This window comes from Musa acuminata, chromosome BXJ1-6, assembly GCF_036884655.1.
Source record: "Musa acuminata AAA Group cultivar baxijiao chromosome BXJ1-6, Cavendish_Baxijiao_AAA, whole genome shotgun sequence".
NCBI lineage: Eukaryota > Viridiplantae > Streptophyta > Magnoliopsida > Zingiberales > Musaceae > Musa > Musa acuminata.
Genome location: NC_088332.1, coordinates 5,212,614 through 5,236,519, shown reverse-complemented (window position 1 = coordinate 5,236,519; position 23,906 = coordinate 5,212,614). Strand labels below are relative to the sequence as shown.

General features: G+C 37.3%; 2 protein-coding genes across 3 annotated transcripts; one reads left to right on the top strand and one right to left on the bottom strand.

The window, feature by feature from the left end:
• The first annotated feature begins 6,817 nt into the window (after nucleotides 1–6,817).
• On the top strand, nucleotides 6,818–13,906 carry LOC135675784 (uncharacterized). 2 transcript variants are annotated; one of them, XM_065186295.1, is made up of 7 exons: nucleotides 6,818–6,974; nucleotides 11,267–11,408; nucleotides 12,559–12,706; nucleotides 12,784–12,859; nucleotides 12,953–13,064; nucleotides 13,154–13,240; nucleotides 13,597–13,906. In XM_065186295.1, exons 1-7 carry the CDS (start codon nucleotides 6,834–6,836, stop codon nucleotides 13,635–13,637), a joined length of 747 nt encoding a protein of 248 aa, XP_065042367.1. In that variant the 5' UTR covers nucleotides 6,818–6,833; the 3' UTR covers nucleotides 13,638–13,906. The 2 variants fall into 2 exon arrangements, with proteins under 2 accessions (XP_065042367.1, XP_065042366.1); XM_065186294.1 differs by having other exon boundaries at nucleotides 13,154–13,245.
• A 1,471-nt stretch (nucleotides 13,907–15,377) lies between these two features.
• On the bottom strand, nucleotides 15,378–22,620 carry LOC135675783 (protein argonaute MEL1-like). Its single transcript, XM_065186293.1, has 22 exons — nucleotides 21,898–22,620; nucleotides 20,992–21,197; nucleotides 20,759–20,905; nucleotides 20,522–20,655; nucleotides 19,811–19,920; nucleotides 19,565–19,671; nucleotides 19,341–19,479; nucleotides 19,116–19,232; nucleotides 18,745–18,852; nucleotides 18,512–18,583; nucleotides 17,971–18,090; nucleotides 17,725–17,887; nucleotides 17,531–17,652; nucleotides 17,318–17,452; nucleotides 17,002–17,144; nucleotides 16,871–16,933; nucleotides 16,729–16,792; nucleotides 16,467–16,602; nucleotides 16,327–16,400; nucleotides 16,140–16,234; nucleotides 15,961–15,992; nucleotides 15,378–15,865 (listed from the first exon to the last, which is right to left on the bottom strand). Exons 1-22 carry the CDS (start codon nucleotides 22,408–22,410, stop codon nucleotides 15,684–15,686), a joined length of 2,982 nt encoding a protein of 993 aa, XP_065042365.1. The 5' UTR covers nucleotides 22,411–22,620; the 3' UTR covers nucleotides 15,378–15,683.
• Between the last annotated feature and the right edge of the window lie 1,286 nt (nucleotides 22,621–23,906).

Genomic DNA, 23,906 nt, shown 5'->3' with positions numbered 1-23,906 from the left:
TCCGAAGAAGAGAAAGTCAACAAAAGCAAGGCGGCAAACTACGCCTTAACAACCTACAATGATGAGGTAATCGAAATCCCCCTAATTTATTTTGAAATTACTTGATGCTTTCATGATGTATTTTTCTCTTTTAGTTTAGAATTAATTTTCTTAAAAATTACATGTTAAAAAAAAAATTATTATGATCATACTAAGTAATTTCGAAAATGATAATATTGCATATTTTATGATAAACAAATAAAATGATCTTGATTGAAAATATGAAATCATGGTTAAGAAGTAATAATGTGTATTACGTTGATTTCCATTGTTATTTCTCGATTTTGATTAAAGATCATGTTTGATTTGAAGAAATGCATAATGATGAAATTAAATATTTTGATTAACAATTTTATGCATGAGATTTTAAGCCGATGATAAGCATGTGTTATTCTCATGAGTATATTTGAAAAACTATGGCAAAAATGTGCTCGAATGCATGAACGTGTTAAGATTATTTTTCGGATATTCTTGATTCAATGTTCAAAACACTTAATTGCCATGATGATTTTACACTATAACATGTTGAAAATTATATGTTTTGGATACATAAATTTTTATGATCATGAGCATGTTTTATCTTCATAATTGAACTTGAAAATCTATAGCAAGATCTTATCCGAATGCATGAAAGTACTAATTTCATTTTCGGATTCACTTAACAATTGGTATCCTAACAATCGGATTTTCTCATACACTTATGAAAAATATTTTTCTAAAATGGATTTGATGAAATGATTCCTGCTTATAAATTCCATCTTGAAATATGAATAATAGTGTCTTTGCTTGCAAAGATTTGTTTCACATACATATCTCCTATGATTCATGTGCAGAAAAAGAATTTATAAATCATAATACAATGAGATTTCTTATAAAGTGCTTCTTTGCTAAAGAGAATAATTATTAAAATCATGATCTTGATAATTATAACATGAAGCTCTTCATAAATCAAGATCGTTCATTATGCTCCCTACATTTATCAAAAAGGAGTTCTTCAAATGAAATGCAACTTGTCTTTTGATTTCATGATATTTTGTGAATTTCGAAATTAATTTTAATGACTTAATTATGAGTTTCAAGTTGACGATTTGATTTGAATAAGTTATGTCTAAATCATAATCATGATCTTGCAAAATTGAAATCACAAATAATATCTTTTGGTATTCATGAATTGATACTCACAATATGAAAGTATTGGTATTCATGACTTGATTTTGATTGAAACATTACATGCTTAAATTAATCATTCTTCTATGTTTCAAAAATTCTTTAAATGCCTTATGTGATGACTGAAAATTAATTTGCTTTATGATGAATCACGAATCATGACTTGATCTATGATATTGAAATATTTTAATTATGATTCTTGGTTATATAATTCCTTTGCCCTATTAAAAGGATTTGTTGAATGTATCATGTCCTTCTTGAACTTTCTTGATATCATGACAAGATTTTGTAATATGGCCTGTATAATAATTAAAAATTTTTGGCCATTGATTTCTCCCTTCTTTTCGACAAAAACAAAGGGGAGAAAGCTTTTGCTAGTTAGAACATGCAAAGAAAAGCAAGTGCAATCTTGCACATGAAGCAAGTGTTGAATTGCCATGATTGAACCTAAGAATCTTGCTATGCTTTTGTGCTTATATGTTGTGATGAAAATATAGCTTCATGTTATAAAAACTTGCATATATTTTAAAATAGCTAGAGCTACTTCTCCTTTTGTTGATGATAAAGGGGGAGAAATATATGAATTGATACTATAAGTGCCATATTTGAATTTTCATCATGTTAAGATATCAAGAACTTGCATCGTAATTCTACTTATGATATCTTGCCATGTGATGAAATGCTACGATTTGTTGCTAAAATGATGCATGCAATACATATGCTTTCTACATAATGTATTGCATATGATATGAACCTTGATTAAAATTGCCTTGATTTGAATTCAAGGTTTATCTCAATTATGGAATTTTGAAATAAAAATGATTACTCACCTTTGTCATGATTTAGAAATTGACAGAAAGGGTTTTCCCTTCTTTTTGACAATGACTAAGGAGGAGATAACTTGCATGCACAATTCAAGAAGAAAGCAAATTTTCACTTCTCAAAAGAGAAAAATTGCTATCTTGAACATCTTAAGAAACAAAAAGAACAAAGGTGCTATCTTGCCTATCTCAAGAAGCAAAACATGCTAACTTGCGCATCTAGCAAAGTGGACAAAATTTTCATATTTCAAGAAGCAAGAGTTGCCTTCTTGAACATCTCTAAATTGCTAGCTTGCATGATGTAGAACTTGCTATATTTTCCAGCAAAACAGCATGATGATAAAACTTGATATTATGTTTTTCATGCAATAAGTTGAACCAATATCACAAACACTTGATTGTGGTACTTCTCCTTTTTGTTGATGACAAAGGGGGAGAAGTATGTTGATGAAAGTATGTTGATGACATGACATGTGATGCATAAGTTTATGCATATGTTCATGTTGACGTATTGCAAGTATTCATGATGAATATTGCAATGACTTGAATTCAGTTTGAATTCAAGGTTTTATCAATATGACATATTGATAGGGGGAGTTTGTTTAAACTCTGGGAGTTAAGGTTAACTCCGTTTATGATGACATGTTGCTTAGATTTTTGAATCTAAGAGTTTCTATCAATATGGCATATTGATAGAGGGAGTTTGTTTAAACTTCGGGAGTTAAGTTTAACTCCGTTATCAAGTGGTTGTCATCATCAAAAAGGGGGAGATTGTTGAATCTCGTATTTTGATGATAAAACTACTTGATATATGTTTATGATTTAATCTGCGTTTTGAGTGACGCAGGATGCTTTGATCAGGATGAGACAATTAAAGCAGGAAAATCATGTTGTGCCAGAGGAACATGTCAGAAGATTGGACGTCGGGCCGGTGGATCGGTCGACGTATCGACAGAAGGCTTCGGGCCGTGGACTCGGGCATCGGGCCAAGAAGAGCGGGTATTGTGCCAAGGATATCGGAGTTGCGGAGCCAACTGGCCGATTGGGCAATAGGCCGCAGGAAAGGACGATGCGCCGAAGAATCAGACGAAGCGTCGAGGGACCAATGACATGCCGGACAACTTGGTTAATCGCTTAGGATTAATTGTCTCGATCGAAGTTTTGTTTTTGAGTGTGCAGGATTAACTACGATGAAAGTTAGACAAGCAGCAGGAGTTGTGCCGGAGTCAAGTTCATGATCACGTTGGGAGTTCGAGAGTTCGACGGAAGTTCGGACGGTCGTCGGAGGTTCTGCGAGAACAGATCCGAGAAGTCCAGAAGCTTGCCAAGCGAAGCTCGTCGGAACTCACCAAGTGGATCGTCGCAAAGTCCAGGAGTTTGCCGGAAGTCTGCAGGAGCATCACCGAGGGTTCATCGGATGATCGACGGAAGTTCGTCGGAAACTCGCCGGAAGAAGCGATTGACGCTCCGAAGCAAAGCTGCAGAAATTGTCTTAGATCTAATCGTAGTTAGCACGTTGATTAAGTTGGAAAATGGGAGGTGATCCCATTAGCTTAATCTTGGGGCAATTGGGCCCCTGAAAGACTGAAATTGGGCCGAATGGAGCTAACCATTCGGACCCTGATTGCACCAGGAGGTGCAACCGCCTAGGCCAGGAGGTGGCACCGCCTGGGCTAAGCCTCCCAGCGAGACTGGGCGGTGCAACCTCCCCAGCCAGGAGGTGGCACCGCCTGAGCTCAGTCTTTGAGCTAGACTGGGCGGTGCAACCTCCCTGACAGAGAGGTGCAACCGCCTCAATCAAGAGGTGGCACCGCCTAGGCTCAGTCTTCGAGCTCTGCCAGGCGGTGCAACCTCTCCAGTCAGGAGGTGCAACCGTCTGATCCCGGAATTCCGGGATTTGATCGTTTTGAGCTCCAAATTTGAATTGGGTTGGGGCCTATAAATACCCCACCCATTCAGCACTGAAAAGATACAGACCAACACCGAAATCTTGATCTTTTCTGTGATTCTAAGAGCTCAAAAGTGTTGTAAAGCCTTTAAGTCTCCTCCTTCTGTTCTTCAAGTTTTGAGTTGTAAAGTGAGGAGAGAAAGGTCTGTAAAGGTTGTCTCCTGAGCCTGTCAAAAGGAGAGAAACTGTAAAAGGGCAGTTGGCTTACGCCTATTGAAGGAAGGCCTCTAGTTGACGTCGGTGACCTCGTCGGTGGAGGAAGCCAAAAGTGGAGTAGGTCAAGACTGACCGAACCACTCTAAATCTCTGGTTTGCGTTTATTTTGAGCACTTTATCATTACTGCAAACCTCCTTCATAACTACTGCTCTCTGCGCTTTTACGAACAAGTTCTAAGTGATGTTCTTTCCGAATCTGCATTCAGACGTAAATCGGTGTTTTCGTACATTACAGTTTACGTTTACATTTTGATTCTGCAAAACTGTCTTCTGCGCCTTCACGAACAAGTTTCTAAGTGCTGATCTGTCCGAATATGCTTTCAGACGTAAACCAGTGTTTTCGTACGATATTTACATTGCAGTTTACGTTTACGCCTTGATTCTGCAAAACTGTCTTCTGCGCCTTCACGAACAAGTTTCTAAGTGCTGATCTGTCCGAATCTGCTTTCAGACGTAAACCAGTGTTTTCGTACGATATTTACATTGCAGTTTACGTTTACGCCTTGATTCTGCAAAACTGTCTTCTGCGCTTTTACGAACGAGTTTCTAAGTTCAGATCCCTTTGAAACTGCGTCTAGACGTAAAATTGCGTTTAGACGTAAAACTGCCCAAACTGTGTTTAGACGTTTTAGACGTAAACTGAGTTTAGACGTAAATCTGCGTTTAGACGTAAAACTGCATTTAGACGCAAACTACGTTTAAACGTAAAACTGCGTTTTAGACGTAAACTGAGTTTAGACGTAAATCTGCGTTTAGACGTAAATCTGCGTTTAGACGTAAAACTACGTTTAGACGCAAACTGCATTTAACGTAGATACCAAGCAACAAAAAGGCTATTCGATAATTACGTCGATGTTAACGTAGATGTAGAGTGGCCCTCACCTTTCGTTGTTGTTATCCTCATCAATAACAACCACTTGTGGCCCCAACAGTACAATCGTCCGTCACCATCATTTACAATATTAAAATTATATTTTTATTCTTTATTTTTATATTTTAGTTACAAAAATCTATGACGTCAAGGTAAATAAACATAAATATTTTACTTTTATATAATCATAATTATAGGGATACAAATGTAATTTTTTAAAATATATGAATTAAAATACTAAATGTAGGTAACTAAATAATTAGCCAAGATACTGTAGATTAAGTCAAAGAATTATCTAACCACTCTTTGTACGAAGCAATAGAGGCAATTTTTTTTTATGTTTTTGAATAAAAATTACTTCATAATTCCTCGTTACTAATGATGTATCCACTTAATGCTATTTGAGAAAGCTCGCTTGGATCATTCGACTAATGTAGGACGTCGAGTCATGCACACAGTTGTTTACTATTTGGATTACGATTGAAAGGGAAAAAGATACTTCTCCTCCCTCTAATAATTGAGTAGAGTTGGAGTTAGAAAATGGCGAAGGCAAAAACAAGTTGATCAATTGAGGAGTAAATACGTGAAGTAAATGAAGTCAAGCAGATGGATTCCTTTTATATATCTTTTCAACGTCTATACAAGTCGACAGAACCAATGAACTCGTAACGTGGCACTCACTTTTCACGACATTTGCGTGACAACTCTTGCCATGTCATCCAAGAAGCGATTCATATCGGGTTGTAAATGCAATCGTAATCAAATAATTTATTAAGGATAATTAATTATATTATTTAATATGTAATTAATCCGTATCACATGAACCAAATCTATAATGAATACGAAATTTCAAACTTTGGTTATAATTATTTTAGTATGCAATATTATCTGGACAAAGTGTAATTTAAACCTTGTTTTACATTTTCTGTAAATCACGTGACAAAAAATAATTAATAAAAATATTAAAAACGACTAAGTTAATAAATAAATTTATAACAAATAATTAACATCAATCTCCTTAAACATATCCTGTAGTAATCTTTAGCAATCTAAGAAAAAGAAAAGGCAATGGATGGTTTGGAAAGGATCAAACATTGGAAACATACAACAAACAAGCACTTAAACTTCCAAAAGTCAAAATTTTGCGTTAGATCATATTTTTAAGGAAAGACTACTGTATCAGTGGCGATGGTTAATTTTGGTGTTTAATGATATATATATATATATATATATATATATATATATATATATATGAATAAAAAAAAGAGAGTTCTACGCTGGTAAGAAATTAAAAACTCAACTATGCCTCACGCTATCACAAATAACAAAAATGTAGCATTCTTTTTACAATAAAAATAAATTGATAATAATTTGGTAATTTATCAAAAAATCCTCGTAATAATTTATTTTACTAAAAAGCACTCTTCTATTAAAAAAATATATTATTTTTTAAAATTTAAAATTTACAATTTAAAATTTAATTATATATATTTTTAATCAATTATCTTAATTATCTTTTTTTTCAGTATATGTATTTATAAAAAATGATTTAATAATTTTTTAATAGAGGAGCATAAAAATGATTACGAGAAGATTTTTTTGGGCAAATTATCCAAATAATTTATCATATAAATAAAAAAAAGAAAAGATAATTACCATATGTGAAACTACAGTTGAAAGGTAAGATCTGGAAAGATTTCACAGCCGGGCTAAGCGTGTGAGCGAGCCACACGAGCGGCGCCCCAACCCTTTGTATCGCGGGGACAAGCTGATGCGACATTGCGCCTCATTTCCACGGCCGAGAAGAACTAATCCTCCCCCTCCCCCCTCCTCTTCTTCCTCGCTTTCGTCTCCTTCCTCCTCGCAGGTGGCGGCGCTGATGGACTTGGATCCCAGGCTTTACGATCACGTCGTGAGTCTTCTGTTCCTCTTGACCTTCCTTGCTACTGCCCTACAGATTTAAAGTCTCCGTGCGGAAATTCTTTATCGGTTGCTTTCGATCTCTTGATGAGTCAGTTGTTCTTTCGATTCTCTTTTATCTTCCTGCCTTTCTTGGGTGCTTGATTCTCATTCAATAGGTTTCGGATGGTAGTATGAAGGTCTTGTTAATCCGTTGATTTTGGTATCAGTTTTGAAGACAGAGGTGCGAATATTGTTCTTTTCTGAAGTTGCTGTGTTGTAAGTTGAGTTAGAGATTTGAATACTGTTTCCTTGTTTCGGTAATGTGGCACGATTGCATTCCTGATGTGTGAAGGCCTTGTCACGTTCATTCGTACTTGACAGTTCGATATATTGGGGAAGCAAATCTACATTTGCCTCTTTATTTGTTTCGTCATGTCAAATATTCTGTACAAAATTTTCTTTTCAATCTTCCCTCCATCTATCGTCATATCATGAATTAGTTGGTAGCAGGAAACTTGAATTTCTACATCTCAAGAAACCCTAAGCAGAAGGAAACGTATTTATGAAAATAGTAAGTTTGAAGACATATTGATAAAGAATGCTTTGGTTTAAGATACTTGGAAAATCTTATCACTCGAGGTTTAACAAAAAAGTTACTTATTGTATCTAAGTGTGAATTATTTTCCTTCATCGTGTGAAATATAATTTGGAAAACTGATGATTGTTTGAAAGAATGTGTAAGAACTAAACTTATTAAACCCTTGGCAAAATACCCATTAAAGAATAATTAGTTACATGATTGAAGGCTTCTATTTTATTTCATTGGCCTTCTTGATGTCAAATTCCGGATCTTATGGAGAAAGAAATGCACCAAAACGAAAGAAAGTTCGAATATACTACGAGGGCATCAGTTAGCCACATTACCATGTTTGTAGGTCTGCTACTCATTCTTGATATGACCTTATCGAGTTTACATTCCCATGAAATTTCTTATAATCTATACTAATGTCAAGGAATCAGATGGGAGTCTGATGAGACATTCTAATGGTTGTTAGTGCACAATTGTTAAGTCTCATCATTGAGTCCATGTGAGAGTGTCTTGTACTATATTTAATACAATAAAAAATATTTTTAAAAGGAATTAGATAGGAATTTTATCTTCTTCACTTTTACTTATATGTTCAAAATTATACTAGCTTATGATAACATAATAATCATGCAAGCTAAATTATTCTAAATTTCATTAGTGACAAGGAGTATACACCTTTTTCTCTCGATTATTTTACTTTGTTGTAAAAGGAAAATTATTTGGGTATATTATGGCAACAGTTTGTAGATAACTGTTTACCGTGTGCTTTTTGCTTGATGACCTTTAGTGTTCAAGGATAGTAAAGTTTTGGATTACATCATTAATTATAAGTTAGATACTACCTGTCATCAATATCATCCTTTCTTAAAGACTTTGAGCGGTGGGAAATTTTTATGATGAAAGCCCTACCGATCTAAGATTATTTTTGGGGTCATAGAACTCTTGTTTTGGCTTATAACCTTCATGGTTGGATCATATTGAAGGTCCACGAGGGATCACTTAGACAAGTGGCCGCAACCCGACCGAATGTGATAGCCAACTTAGTAACTCTGTTGAGCTTGAACCACTGGTTCAAAATGCTAGATCACAAGTCAATTCAAGTTTTCGTCCGGCATGAGACTAGACTTGGGAGTGTTACACAAGTAATATGAGCTTCACAAATATACTTATGATGATATCTTGATCTTTATATTTGAATTGGGCAACCAGAAGATCCCTTCCTAAATTGATCTTTATATTTGAATTGGGCAACCTTTCTCATTTGGGTGATATATCCTGATTGAGACAGAAGGAGAATGAACTAGGCCACATTCAAGTCAAGGTTAATTGGGGCTATGGCTACTTTTATTAGGATTGACCTTCTTTGACAGAAGGAATATATTGTATTATTGTTCTTATTTCAAGAGGTACTTTGGAAAGTCTGTAGAGTCATATTCAGAATCAAACTAAAGTCCAAAACCCCATGTACAATGTACAATAGATTAGCATAGTTATTCTCCTATTTATGATTATATTTGGAGAGTTACAGAGTTCTCTAATGAGGAGATATTGTGGGGATACAAGATAATGTATCATGGTAAGTCCTACTCTGTTTTGAAATAGGAGAGGCAATGGATGAGATCCTATATGCAAAGGCTATTTTGAGCAATTAAGGTATCAACTCAGACCAGTATTATAGTTGTGTATTCTATTACCTCTCTAGTTTCTCTCTAAATTTCTCTCTTCTCTCGTCCTTTTCTTCTTGGCTTCTCTTCTTCCTTCTCCTTATTTGTCTCATTTCTCTTAATATCTCTTTTGGAGGTTATCTTTGTTAGGAGGTGAAAAATCCTATAACTTCTGCACTTTATCATGTTTTCTGGTAGTGGTTTTTATTTCTCATGTTGATGGAATGCACTACCAGGGACCCATTCGTCATCGAAACAGGGTGTCCCAGTCCCTCGGTGGTTTGTTTGTTGTTTCTTATCATGGTTGTGTTGCTAGAACTATCAAGAAAATGAAGAACTTAAGAACTATGAACATTTCTTTGATAAATAATAGATTGCAGACACATTCTTCTCTCTTTCTGATGTTATTTTTCGTTCTCCTCTATGGCAATTGCTAGGGCTTATAACATTGACAATAACAGTTACATTGAGCAGTCAAACTTGAATGGTGCCCTTAATGGTGGGTTCCTTCTAAGTGAAGAACTTAATGGAGTTGATTCAGTGCGAAGTCAGTAGGCATCCAAAAACTGGGTTCCAATATTGTTAATATAGCTAGTTTTGAGCAATAACAGGGCAAATGCAGCCTTGATCATTCTTGTGGTATCAAAAAATGAATTATTCAAGTTACATAATAGCCATTTTGATATTTTTAATGGTTCGACAAGCTTCTTTGATGGATAGGGTGAATAATGACTGTGGTTACTTGAGGTTGTTTTACTCTATCATCATGCTTTATGTCTTGGTACTACTAGTAAGAGTAAATTTCCATACCTATACAAGCCCCTCCTGCTATTGCAATTTGCCGTCTCAGCTTGACTTAGTTCACTTAGTAGTTTCTACAAATTCGATCTGTATATTCTAGGTATATGTCATGCGATTCAATGAGCAGCCATCAGCCATAGGTTTCAGCGATTTAAAGAGTTCTTTATGATCTTTACCATGCTTAATAGTATTTGTTTGAAGTGGTGTAAGGAAAATAGTTTAGTTGTATTGTTTGCAGGAATTATTTGAACTTGAACATGGCATATTACAATGATATACTAACTCTTCACAAACATCACTAGATACACCAATGGTTAAATTGAAATATCAGAAGATCTATTCAAAAAGTTTGCTTCTTATTTCTTTACCTGAGCAGGTCCTATCTCATGTTTATTGTAAGATCTGCTGATCCACATCGAGGTATCCATATGGTGGGTTAGCTGCTCAGTTTTCTTTCAGAATAATGTATTATGTCTTGGTGGTGATCCTGGTGGATGTTATATGCAACTTTTCAAGCACATAAATTTAAGACCATATGAACTTGTATTTTGCTGGACCCAAGAGCAGAAAATCTATCTTGTCTAAATATGATACTGTATCTCTTTGCTCTATTGTGAAATTTTTTTTAGCCATGACAAACTTTGTCAAATTAGATGCTAACTATAATGTTGGTGCTTGCTGGACATTAATAGAACACACTTGCATAATCAATATTTTGGGAAAATCCTTTCTGAATCTTTGCTGATTATTAGTCACTATGGCTAAGTAAAAAAGAATAAGTATATGATCCATGCATCTCCAAACCATGACCTGTCAGACACTGATCACTTTCTTGTCCTCACCTATCTCTTTCATAGTACCACTTCATTGACAGTACCTAAAGTGATGTTGCTGTTTCATGTGGTTGGACACGCTGTTGTAGTAAGGCTTGTATACCTGGTAATACAGAAACATACCTCATATACTTTCTTGGTGGTGAATGTATCATCAAGCTTCTGCATCTTGCTAATACTTCTATTGATCGTCTTAAAATTTCTTTAAGGTGCCTTTTGAAATATTCAGAAGATAAATGTTTTTGGCTTCTTGTACATATCTAATTACTGTGGTTTTTCCATTCTGCCTTCTTTTTAATCTCAACTTATTCTTTCTCCCAATTACTGTTGATTTTTTAAGTCAAAACACTTAAGTTACTGGACTAGATCATTTGTCATTGATAATTCTGTCTGCTGATTTTCTTCTTTTTTATAGGCAATCAGTGACAGTGATATTCGTAACATTGTCCTCTCTTATCTTGTGCATAATTGTTTCAAAGAGACAGCAGAGACATTTCTTACTTGTACTGGTATGAATCAACCTGTTGATTATCTTTTGGACATGGAGAAACGAAAATGTAAGTTCTTGTTGTAACTTGTGTTATTTTTAGCATTAATAAAAACACCATGCTGTCTCCATCATTGTTACATATGATGTTTGTTGTCCTCAGATATTTTAAAATAGGGAAATGTAGACAGTCATAAAAAAGTCACCCTATCATTCATGCGCTGCAAAGGCTTCAGGGTCTACTGATTAATGCTTCTGGCGGGTCAGAAAAACACACAATACACTCAGCTAGATGTTTAAATGGTTCTAACACCTCTATCACAATAGCAACATTGTCCAAAGACTCCAAACTGTACTTGCTTTTAATGATGATTTGGAAATATCTTTTAGTTAATGCTTTCATTAACAGTTTAGTGGTTTATATATATCTGAATTCACTGCAATCATGCTGTAGTTTATTGTAAGCCTTTATAAATAAATAAATTTTGTCAAATGTAGTGATGAAAGACTGGAATGATGATGACCTTTCCTTTTTCTCCTGTCCATTGGTGTCATGAGGGCATATCTCTTGTAATTGACGAGACGTTTCCATTTCAGTTCGGGAGCTTTTCGTTTCTGCAGTGTATCTTTGCAAGGGTATCTTTGGTGTAATCTTTTTGTAGAAAGGTCTTCTCGGGCTTTTTAATTTTTTAATCTTGTCATAGGTTGGTCTTGCCAATGAATGAAAAAGAAGTTGGACAATGTGAACCTTGGTGAGTTCTTGATCTTTTGCTTTCGCTCTGAAGAAATTGTTGATATGCTACAACCTAAAGATCAAGAGCATCAATACTAAAAGTGTCTTTGCTTGGTGGAAAAGACTTGGATTGAATTTCCTTTAAATTCAAACTCATTTATGTTTGGCAAAGAAATATGAGAATTGGGACTATGAATAAGAGAGGTTGTTTCCATGATAAACAATGCCATCCATTTAATAAAGGAGCTAAATTATTTTAGCAAATCCCTGTGGGGTCATGTTTGTTTGTGGTTGTAGTCCAAGGCGGTGTTACATCTTATTTTTAACTTCTTGATGCCTTGGCATTGGATGACTTTTATATTCTTGTATGATGCGTTTAGGTTTTTGTCTAAGGTTAGTGATGCTTGGATTAGGTGTAGGTTGCTTGTACATGGCAGTGGAACCAACTGTTGAATCAAATAATAATTTTATATTCGACTGTCTCCAGCAATACTCCATTTCACCATGGAGGGGAATGCTCTTAAGGCAATAGAGCTTACAGACCAACTCGTGCCCAACTTACTGGAAGATAACAAAGACCTGTGTTTTGATCTCCTAAGCCTTCACTTCATTGACTTAGTACGTTCACGGAAATGGTAAATGATCTTTTAGCAAATGTTAGGTTCTGTTTGATACCATGAGACTTCTAATGTAATTCATACTTCATTGGCAGCATGGAAGCTTTGGAATTTGCTCAGACCAAGTTAACGCCATTCGGAAAGGTGCCCAAGTTCGTTGGGAAACTGGAAGTATGATTCTGAAACTAACCCGATCTTTTATTTCTTTAGTATTGTTGTTATAATAAATTATGTAGTCATTTCTCATACTAGCTGATTCATCAGGACTTTATTACACTCTTAGCTTATGAGGAGCCTGAGAAATCTCCGATGTTTCATCTTTTGAGCCCAGAATATCGAGAAAACATTGCAGATTGTCTGAATCGAGCTATCTTGGGTATCTGACTATACCTAAACTTTTTTTTCGATGTTGCTTTATATTCATCACGATGAAGTCACTAGCCTTGGAGTTATCTTTAATGTTAGATCGTGCTAATCTGCCAAGCTATTCTTCCATGGAGAGGTTGATACAGCAAGCAGCTGTGGTTAGACATGTCCTACATCAGGAACTTGGTAAGGTTAGTAGTTGTTTTGTGTGACAATCTAGACATTTGCCTGTTTAGTGATTTCTATCATACAACATATGACAAATTTGATGCCTTTTCTATTTGCTATTTGCTGACTTTGTATACTAATAGACATCACATGTTACTGCTAATCCTTGTTGTACTGCTTAATGCTATATTAAGTCTCGAGACTACATATCCTTGAATTTGAAGGTTGGCATAGAATCTGGAGTTGTTCCTTCCATCCCAATCATCAAATGCTTTTGTCATTAAAAAATCAATCTAATGCAAACTATTATTGTTGTATTACTGAATGTTTTTTAGTTTCTGAAGCCTTACACGTTTAAGTTTGTACTTTAACAGGATGGGCATCCACCATTTTCATTGAAGGCCTTTTTGGATAACTAGTTACTGCAGTTATGTGCTTGATGAACTTTGCCTATGTGGTCATGGTTGATATATTTCTCCTGAGAATCTTCTGAGCTGCCAATTATTGTACAGTCAGCCACCTATAATTAAAAGCATGATCATATATGAATCACATTTGGTTGTCTCTAATGAGTATTTGGTTGAGAAAAGCTGCTTATGGTTGGATGGAAGAGGGATTGTGTGCATTTGTGAGAAACAGCCCCCAATATCTTCTAAATTAACATGTTCAGAAAGATTAGTGACATGTTTGTTGTCTTCTGCACTATTCTGAAGACCATCCGAATGCTTGTATATGTCCAATGCAAAGTTTAGTTTCCAGTGATTTTGAAATGACATGAATTGTGAATCACTACCGTTTTCTGATGACATGGTATTCCAGATAAAATTTTAGATTGGTTGAGCAATAGATGCAGCAGGCTTCTAAATTAGCTGTTCCAAGTTTGCTCATCTTCTGTGAGTAATAATTCATCTTGCCTGACATGGACAACAAAGCACTAATGACCCAAACCAAGTCTATGTGATGTCAAACCAGACCTGTAACTTATTGACCCGAGTTTGCCTAAAGAAGTCTAAGATACAACAAAGGAAGCCTTTTATTGGCACAAGCAACCACTTTGAGTTAATTAATAACGAGTCACCACCTGCAAGTTGAGATTGTCGCAACCATACTGTGCCAACGTCCAAAGGAGAATTGCACTCGAAAGGTGTTTGAGCCGTGTTCATGTTTTTTTTTTTTTGTTGTTGATATTTTTGAGTATTTTGTTTTAGTTAGCATGTACGTGACAGAAAGAATTATCTTCAGTTTCATTTTGCTTTAAAGGAAGAATTAGCATCATGGACATGTGTCCGACACTTATTCTTTTATCGTTCTCGTACTTCTTTGCCTTGTCAAGTCAACGACACTTATTCTTTTGTCGTTGAGATGGTTCAGTTGAGGAAGTTGGCTAAGTGTCGGACACATGTCCATGATGCTAATTCTTGTCTTTATGTTGTTTTTGATGTTTTCGAGTGTTTTTTCATAGATAACATATACATGATAGAAAATACCATCGTCAACCATATTTTACTTTAAAGGATTTTTTTTAATATTTTTGTCTTATGTTTCCGATCGTACAACGTTATACAAACAAGAAAATAATCAAAATAGCTCTGTTCTCGTGTGCCATCTGCTAATGGTCTTATGGTGAGAATGAGAATTGTCAACTGTCTCAATATCTTGGAATCTCTTGGGTGGAATTAGACCGAATGGAGCCTTTGTTATATATTTGAGAGGCAATGCAATATACCCACTTTCTATTTGATGAAAATGTTTGGTGAATATTAGGTCTGCACTTTTCTTCGGAACCTCTTCATGTGAGATCGTTCAACTCGTTTAGAAAGAAAATTAATTGCTTTGTATTGCTTACAATCCCAATTATCTTATATTTTTCACGCGCAACTGACAATATATTATCTGCACATTCATCTAACCTTAGATCCGATCCTCGCTGACAAATATCGCTTAGGAGCCACTTGCCTTGAGCAACCTCAGCTACAACATGACATTTCGGAGCTATCACATTAGTTATACGAGTTGAAGTTTCAGTCACAGCTAATGAGAATATTGGAGCCATATGATACATACGACAGTTCAACGTGGAACAGAGAATGAGCAAACACCAAACAAATAAAGTCATCCACATGCACTTCCATTTCACTTCTATGAACGTAGTCCATATAAAAACAAACGGAACATCACATTGGCTGTTAAAGCAATTACCAGTGAGAATATAAATCAACAGGCAGCAAAAGCCTCTAAAATGTGGAAGTGTACATACAAGTATTGGCCTACTACGGACCTAAACTTCCATATCTGAGAGGAAGCCTAAAAGCATGTCATCTTCATACCCATGTAGATGTGGTTAAAAATGATCATATTCATGATCCCATTTCTACCCAAAATGGCAAAACATCAAACTTGGTACTATTCTAAGTATTGACAGAACCCATAGACAATACCAAAATCCATCCAAATGAAGCTATCAACAATAGAACATGACTTCCTGCACATTATGCTTGATTAAAGGAAGTTGCCGCACTTCAGTTGACGTGTTCTTGCTCCTACTCCTCCCACCAGCAGACGTTGATCCTCCATCGGACAGCTCACCCTCCATATAATAGCGTGCACGAAATGCTGCTAGATGTGCATAATACGCGGGAGGAACTGTTGAATAAAAGAAGAAAAAGAAAAGAAAATTGAGACTGCTGAGGGTTCAAGAATACATAGGCAGAAACCACATGAACAGATGTGCAACTTACCCACCGAAACAGAACGAGTGCACCGAGCATAACTGTATTTCACAAGCAAGAAAACATGAGCATATCGACAAAATGACACTAGCGAATTTGAAACACAATACTCCCAGAAAATTAGGATTTCAACCTGAACTAAGACGTGACCAAGCCATTAAAATGATAAAATGAGTTTTAAAGCTTACGTATAACACAGATTGTTGGTTAATCTCTGTAGATCGTCAGCAGAAAAATGATTCTCATCAAAAAGAACATGATAGTGTGTTGGTCGGCTAGTTCCCTGCAAAATGAAGATAAATTTTAGGCTTTGAAAGCAAGAAAAGGATTTGGTAGCAGAAAATTTATTGCTGAAGAGGTGTAGACAAAATGGACCTGTATGCCAGCATGGCTACAGAGAAAGAAATCAAACTCCGTGGGGTGACAGATCATTTTGTCAACCACAGTTCCTAAACACAGCCAACATATGTTAATTCTTAATCATGGTACAGCAATTGACAGTAAACTTGACTAACCTGGTAAGATATTCCCACTTCTATCAGTCAAATCCCGGCTTCCATGGATTTCAGGAAACAGCCGTGTGTGGTGCCTTTTTTGAACTACCACAAATGTAGTAGGGGGCAGGTAACCCTCTTCCAAAGAGGCACATGCCTGGCATGAACATAATCTAGTCATCACTAAGGTAGGTCATGCAAATTAGCAACAGCAACAAACGAAATAAAACAAATAAAAGTGAAAGCAACCCTTGCACTCTGCTGAGCAAGAAGCATTAGGTACCTTTCTGATAGCAGTCATTTCATGAAGCAGGACCTGGCTAAATTGTCCTTCACTCACTCCATCCCTGCATATATCACAAGTTTGCTAAATTCAGGTTGTGCAGCAAGAAACCACATTTGATATTTGAAGTAGCAATGGTTACCTGTAGAATATGATTCTATGAGGCTTCTGTTTAGTAGCTCTAAAGAAAGAAAGCAGTAGTTCCCTGCATAACAATGAAACAACAATTCATATTCATACCCAAAGCCTAGTAGTTATTTCTTGTGCCTGTACCTAATCATGCCTCCATAGGTGGTGCCCTTCTGTGGATCCTGTGTAACTTTAAATAAATCCTGTATCATCTCTTCCCGGTTTTGTTGGGCAGAGACTAAACCTTTATACTTGGTAACTTCAGGCCAATCTATCGATGCTACAACCTACAAACACAAGGAAGAAATTATACAGAACAAAGCACCATAAAAGTTTAAGGTACCATAATCCGATTTCTTCTTTTATCTGAGGCAGTTGTCACTTTCAGTTTCCACTTTCACGAATCTATAAGTGTGAAACACATAAAATGCAATACTGGCTAAGAGAAGGAATAACAAACCGCAGCAATTGAGGAGGCATCTTCCCCTGGGGCTGGATGTGTGACATCAGCCCCAAATATGATTGTTGGCTTATCTGTTACAAAGGGAATTCGGTAGTGGAGGGCATCCTCAAGCACTGTGTTACGTCCTCCAACCTGTTTAGAGAATGTGTGAAAGTCATTATCACACAATTAATATGTATTAGCAAAACTGACGGAACGGAACTAAAGTACCTTCACATTGATTTTCAGAGCAACATTTTCCAAATATTGATTGTTACATTTTGCCACATGTTTTGGCAAACAACATTGTGAAACAATCCCAAGATCAGTTTCACATATTCTCTTGATTCTCCCTGTGGAGCAAAATGGAAATGTAACATAGAGACAAATGTATCTCAAGCTTATACAAAAGAAAATGTGCATACCATAGTGACCACTCTTTTCTGGCAAGACAATAATTAACAATTGAATATGTCTTCCACTCTTTCCCAAGCAATTTAAGGACTGACTGTGAACTTTTCTTAAAGCTATTTCCATGCTATCAGGGTGAACGGCCCAGATGTCAACAAAAGGTCTCGGATTAAAAACCTTCAGATTTTATAAAAAGGTTAGTAAACCAAATGGAAGAACAGTTATGTTTGGGACAACAACAAGAATTTATGTACTAGTACCATGCCAATGTTATTACACATGTTAACAAGACCACCGCAGAATCGGTCGATCTCATCACCACGAAGACGTGAAAAACTTAAGCAAGTCCAGTGTTCTACATTGCCACCATTGACCATTCTCTGTGGATCCACCAGGGAGGATTAGTTCAAATATGCATAACTTGCACATTCATTTAAGTCTGTATTTAAGGAGTTGTATATCCATTATCATTACCTAGTTTAAAGTATATGTAGTTTAAAAAGAAAAAACAATAATGAAAATTTGTCAGAAATAAAAATGCTAAAAAACATAAAATCAAAATATCATAGCTTTTACAGAAATCCAATTAATGAAGGTCATAAAATACACACAAGAACTGCAGACAGACAAGCACCACATCAAGTGGTAGCAGGCATGTGTTTAGTTGGGCACCTAAACATAGTCTTTTGGAGAAAGGGAAAAAGCAGAGTATTTTTCTTAGAAGTAGCAGAAAGTTACCAATTATTTTGACCTTATTGATCATGTTGTAAGAGTAGCAACAAAATGACCTGCTATGCTTACCTTATTGATCATGTTCCACTGACCAACATTAGGACTGCACAATTTCTCTCTCCCTGACTCATGATATTTCAGCTGAAATATTCAGAATTGATCAGCTTCACATTACGGAATTATGATGAAAAAAGTAATGTATCAAGACATGGACATAAGCATGCAAAGTAGATAGATGAACACTTCACAAGTAGATGCATACAGATAATTAACAGAAGACAATTCTAATTGAACCACATTACCCTAGGTGGTGGCAGCACACGAGCTTCAACAGGAGTAAATTCATTCCTAATCCTAATGCCAAACTCCTTCACAAATTTGTCATCATTGAACTTATTCAGTCTGACCATCTGCAGCAACATTTAGTTATAACTAAAGTCGGTCACCAGGAGAAAATGATAAAGTATCAACACCTAGAAATTGAATTAAATTCGACCATTGTCAAAGCCTTGTACAAACACACAACAAAAATGTAGATTCCCAGAAATAACCATATTAGCAAAACTTTCAACCGGAATAATGTAACTTAAAGCTCTAAGTAAATATACTTGCATATCTTCTTTCAGTTTTTAAGAAAGAGTATATTTGATTTATAATTCAGTTCACTATATACCTCCAGGATGCTCCTCTCCCGATCTCGAGGCCGCTGACATGTTGCTTTCAATATGCTAGTCACCTGTCGATCATTAAGCTTCTTTGTAAACCTTTGTCCTTCTATAATTCTACAGACCTAATCATCAATTCATATAGATCATTATTAGAAAAAATCAAATTTAAGCACCAAAATTGTGAAACAGAGTAAGACAACAAACTATTATATGTTCATAAAATAATAGACCTCCATTGGCAAGTATGTAGGTCTGGCGTCACTGCCAGCTTGTAGACAAGGCCATGAAACATGCTTCAGAGAACATTGATACCGTTCTCGAAAATATTGCACCACAGATAACTTTGTTCCCGATTCATCAACTGGAAACCTGAACAAAAGGGACATAATTCACTTTTTATCTAACAAAATTATAAAACAAAAGGGATAAACTAAGAGGGGGAAAGACAAAGGACATTATTTCACTCATGGGCATTGAGGTTATCCCCGTAATTTTGTAACGTCTGCGGCAATTTCTATTGTGCATCGCCTCAACTTTTATTCCTCTTAGAGCTTTCTTTATCTACCAAAGTCAAAAGACAGAAGTGGAAAGAGAGAATATGAGAATGAAAAAACAAAAGAAATGTATTGTTGAATCATTAAGCAATTATCAGTATCCAAACATAATAATTTAAATGGCTAAAGGTTTCAAGGATATTAACCTTAATACGATCCGGGTCAGACAAGGGTCTCATGATATCATAGATGTTAAGATACTCTGCTACAAATTCCACAACAGTCACGGGCTTATAGAATGAGGTCGCAGAGATATCTGGAAACAAACATGGGATGTAAAAGACTTGCTCAAATCCATTATCAACATTGATAACAAGACAACTGAGGCAGATCATAATACATTTAAGACAATTGGAGTATTTATTTCAATGTTGTCCCCAAGTTTTATATATCCATTGTCAGCAATGTGCAGCACCAAAGGCATCAATCAACAAGTTGTCTGGACAGTATGCACAAGTACACAATATAGAACCTGTGTCCTCATAATGAATAATGGATAAATTGAGATGAGGAAAGACAAAGGATGGTATGCATAAGTACACAACTAGTTGACATCACTTTATATCTAACAACAACAACAAAATCATAAAGTCTTAACTCTTAACTATTTGGGGTCGACTACATGGATTTTTAGCTATTATTAAGATCTATAAAGAGTTATATCTGTAGTTATGAGTATTTTTAAATCTTTATTTACAATTTCTATCAAGAATTTTTTAATCTCCCTCTACCTATTCTCATATTACTGATAATAATCATATCACCTCTTCTAACTATCACATTTCTTAGAAATTGTATGCAAGACAAAGATATAGTTCAACAAGCAAACAGACAAATCTGTACATAAGCCATAATACCTGTGTTCAAAGATAATCCCATCTGCGTTGGACGAAGACTCTGGAAATACCCCCTCCAGCATTCCAAACCCTCACCTATATCACACTTATGCCCAAACATGGGAGAAAAGAATGACCGCGAAGAGGTGACATAACTGTAAACAATGATATTAGAGTAGCTGAAAAGCACCACAACTTAATTGGAAACCTTTAACTATTTTACAAAACGTTACTGAGAAGGAATTAAAGACAGTTTACTTTGCTGAAGGAGACTCCCTGAGCACAATATCAAGAGCTTGGATAGTCTCTTGTGGAGCATCCATTTGTCTGCCCTGTAAAAAGTTTCTCAGATGATCGAGATCTGCTTGCCCAGCAAGCTTAATTGTCACTTTGAATTCCTTTTCCCTGATGAATTGAAGAGCAGTTGAATCAAATGATAACTCATTACGGGCATAATAAACTATGGAAGTTCCTTTCTCAGGCAGGTAAACCTGGTTTTGTCCGTCTTTTCTTCATCAGCTAATTTGATCACAAAAGCTTTATCTGTGAAAGGCAGAGGTCCAGCAGTATACAAGCTCTTCCGTCCATCGTAAACCGGCAATCGCTTTCCTAAAACTCCATTCTTATGCATCCTAACAAGCTCAGTGATTATTCTTCTGTTGGTAATCCTGGATGTACATTCGGGTGATATTGCTACCTAATCATTAAAACAAGTCAAAACTGAATTATTATATGCTACTTCCAAAGTAGGCACTCAAACTCTTTTAAGCAAGCATTGCTGACTTCATTGTAATTGTAACCACAGTATTCCTAATCAATACAACTTATAGTGATGAGTGATCAAATAGACGAATCGCATAACTGTTAACAAAACGCTAGGACAGATACATATTCACTTTTTATAATATAAATCAATGCAGTAGATTGAAAGCAAGACATCTTTTAGGAGAAGCGAAGAATCGGAACTCGTTACGCAAACAATTTCAAAGAACTCTGAAGAAAACCAAAAGTTCCTCAATCAGAAGGTAAAGAACAAAAGCTTTTGAAGAGAAAAAACCTTCAAGCAAACCACTTTTATGTGACAATAAGCAAAATCTAAAGTTCATATATCGCTCCGAAAACGTACAAATTTAAGAAAATACTGCATAGATTTCAAAGAGAAAGCTGAACGGTCAAGCCGGAAATCCAAGATGCCCTCGAAAATTCAAAAATAAAAATGATCCTAAACATTCCAAAAGAAACACAAACTAATCGGCTTAGTATGCCAACACTGGATCACAAACCAAGGATAAATGGGACTTTTCTGGAGGAGAGCAGAGAGAACATGTTCAAAAGGCCATCACAGTCTGTAGCAGTCGTAGCAAAAACAAACAAGAACAAGACCCGAGTGATCTCACATCGTAGTGGCAGATACTCTTATCTGCAACCTCAACGAGGAAATGGTTCGCCCTCACGATGCACGTCACCCCCGCCTTCCCAAATCCGGGCCGAGCCGGAGGCCTCAACGCCTTGCTCGACGCTGGCGTCGACTGAGTCAGGGTAGCCTCTGGCTCCGCAACCGCAGGTTCAGGATCCCTAATCGTCAGCCGTTGCTCCAGCTCCTGGCTCAGTGACGTCGAGGAAGTCCCAGCGGCCGCAGCTGCCGATGATGACGGGACATCAGCCGGAGGGGAATAGTAAGACGTGGTGGGCGGAGGAGCGCGCTGGCTCATCATGGAAGGCGGCGCAGACGGAGCCCCTCCACCACCACCACCGCGGCCGGCGCCACGTCCCCTTCCGCTGCCTCCCGGGCCACCTCTGCCTCCCCGCCCCCCGCCGCTAGTGGGGTACGCCGGAGCGACGCTGGGATGCTGCTCCCTGGGATAATCGCCTCGGCCGCCTCGCCGACCGTCGCCTCCACGCCTCGACATCAGATCAAAGAAACCCCGATCGCGTACAAACAAAAGTAAAAGTAGAAGATTCGAGGCGAGGTAAGGTCTTATATAGGACGTAACAATGCGAATAACATCAAGGCTCCCACGCCCCAACCACTCACTCTGTCAGTGTTCGCCCTCTAAATCCAATTGACTCGACGAGTGTAAAGGAGAAGACAACGTCACCGAAACGTCGACCCACCCACTTCCCTTTTGGCGCCCATCGAGGCCACCTCGTACGGTGGCGGCTTTGCCCTCCGTTCATACAGTCGACCTCGTCAGAATGACTACACTCCGCCATGTCGGTTGCTTCTGGTTTAAGAGGGTATTTTTGCCTTCGTCGTTATGCTGACGACGAACGCGAACAAAAGGTGACGTCGTACGCTCCCAAACCCCAAGCACTAACTGTGTCGCGTGCGTCACCAAAACGTCAACCCACGCACTCTCTTCCGAAGGCACCCGTGGGCCCCGCAGAACGGACGGGCGACAACGCCCATCGAGCCCACCTCGTAACGTGGCGGCTTTTCAAGTCTACCTCACCATAATGACTATAATACCCCACACCGATGACCATAATCTCCGGGAATGCCACAATGTCGGTTGCTTCGGATGTAAGAAAGGTATAGTGTTTTGCCTTCGTTGTTACGCTAACGACGAACGCGAACAAAAGGCCAAATGCGTCACGCATCGGTCAAGGTACCGTTCGGGTGGGAAAAACACAATGGATAATGTTTCGGGCCGCAGCGTTGATGTTGCCGTGCGGGCGGAGCACGATCCTCGAAGCGGGGAAGACGAAGCAAACGAGACGGCGTGGTTCACCGATCGATTACGAGTAGTTTGGTCGGGAGAAGATGCAATTCAATGCCGCAGCGTTGATGTTGCCGTGCGGGCGGAGCACGATCCTCGAAGCGGAGAAGACGAAGCAAACGAGACGGCGTGGTTCACCGATCGATTACGACGAGTAGTTTGGTCGGGAGAAGATGCAAATTCAATGCCGCAGCAAACGAATCCGATCCCATGCGGCCGTGGAACAGACGACTGTCCTTCTTTCGCGGGCCCACCACGAGTGCACGGTTCTTGGGTGGGGCCGGTGTGTCCCACCCCGCGAGACTTCGACTTTGGAGTCAACACTGCTGCTTCCACGTTCTTTCTTAAAAGCCAAGCAGGGATACGACCACGCACCAGCGAAGCAACCAAAAGAAACCAAACGGTTGGACAGTCTGGTATATATATATGCCATATGCGTGTCAAAAGACATAATTCCGTGCATGCAGCAACATAAAAGCTGTCTAGGATTGTTCGGGGCAAGTTCAGGGGACCCACCCTCGATTTGTTTGGTTGCATACTTTATGATCCTATTATATTATTATTATTTAAAAAAAATGACGAAAACGAAATTAAAATACTTTATAGTTCTAAAATTTATCTTAAAAACTTTTATATTAGATTCGCTTATTTCGATAAAATTTTTAAGATGTCGATTAATTTAATTG

Coding starts and splice junctions, on each gene's coding strand:
- LOC135675784 (XM_065186294.1), top strand. CDS start 6,834: ATGCGACATTGCGCCTCATTTCCACGGCCGAGAAGAACTAATCCTCCC. Junction 11,409..12,558: donor GGACATGGAGAAACGAAAAT/GTAAGTTCTTGT, acceptor GACTGTCTCCAG/CAATACTCCATTTCACCATG. Junction 13,065..13,153: donor TCTGAATCGAGCTATCTTGG/GTATCTGACTAT, acceptor CTTTAATGTTAG/ATCGTGCTAATCTGCCAAGC.
- LOC135675783 (XM_065186293.1), bottom strand. CDS start 22,410: ATGTCGAGGCGTGGAGGCGACGGTCGGCGAGGCGGCCGAGGCGATTAT. Junction 19,233..19,340: donor CTACATACTTGCCAATGGAG/GTCTATTATTTT, acceptor ATTGATGATTAG/GTCTGTAGAATTATAGAAGG. Junction 18,584..18,744: donor GTGTGCTGCCACCACCTAGG/GTAATGTGGTTC, acceptor TGAATATTTCAG/CTGAAATATCATGAGTCAGG.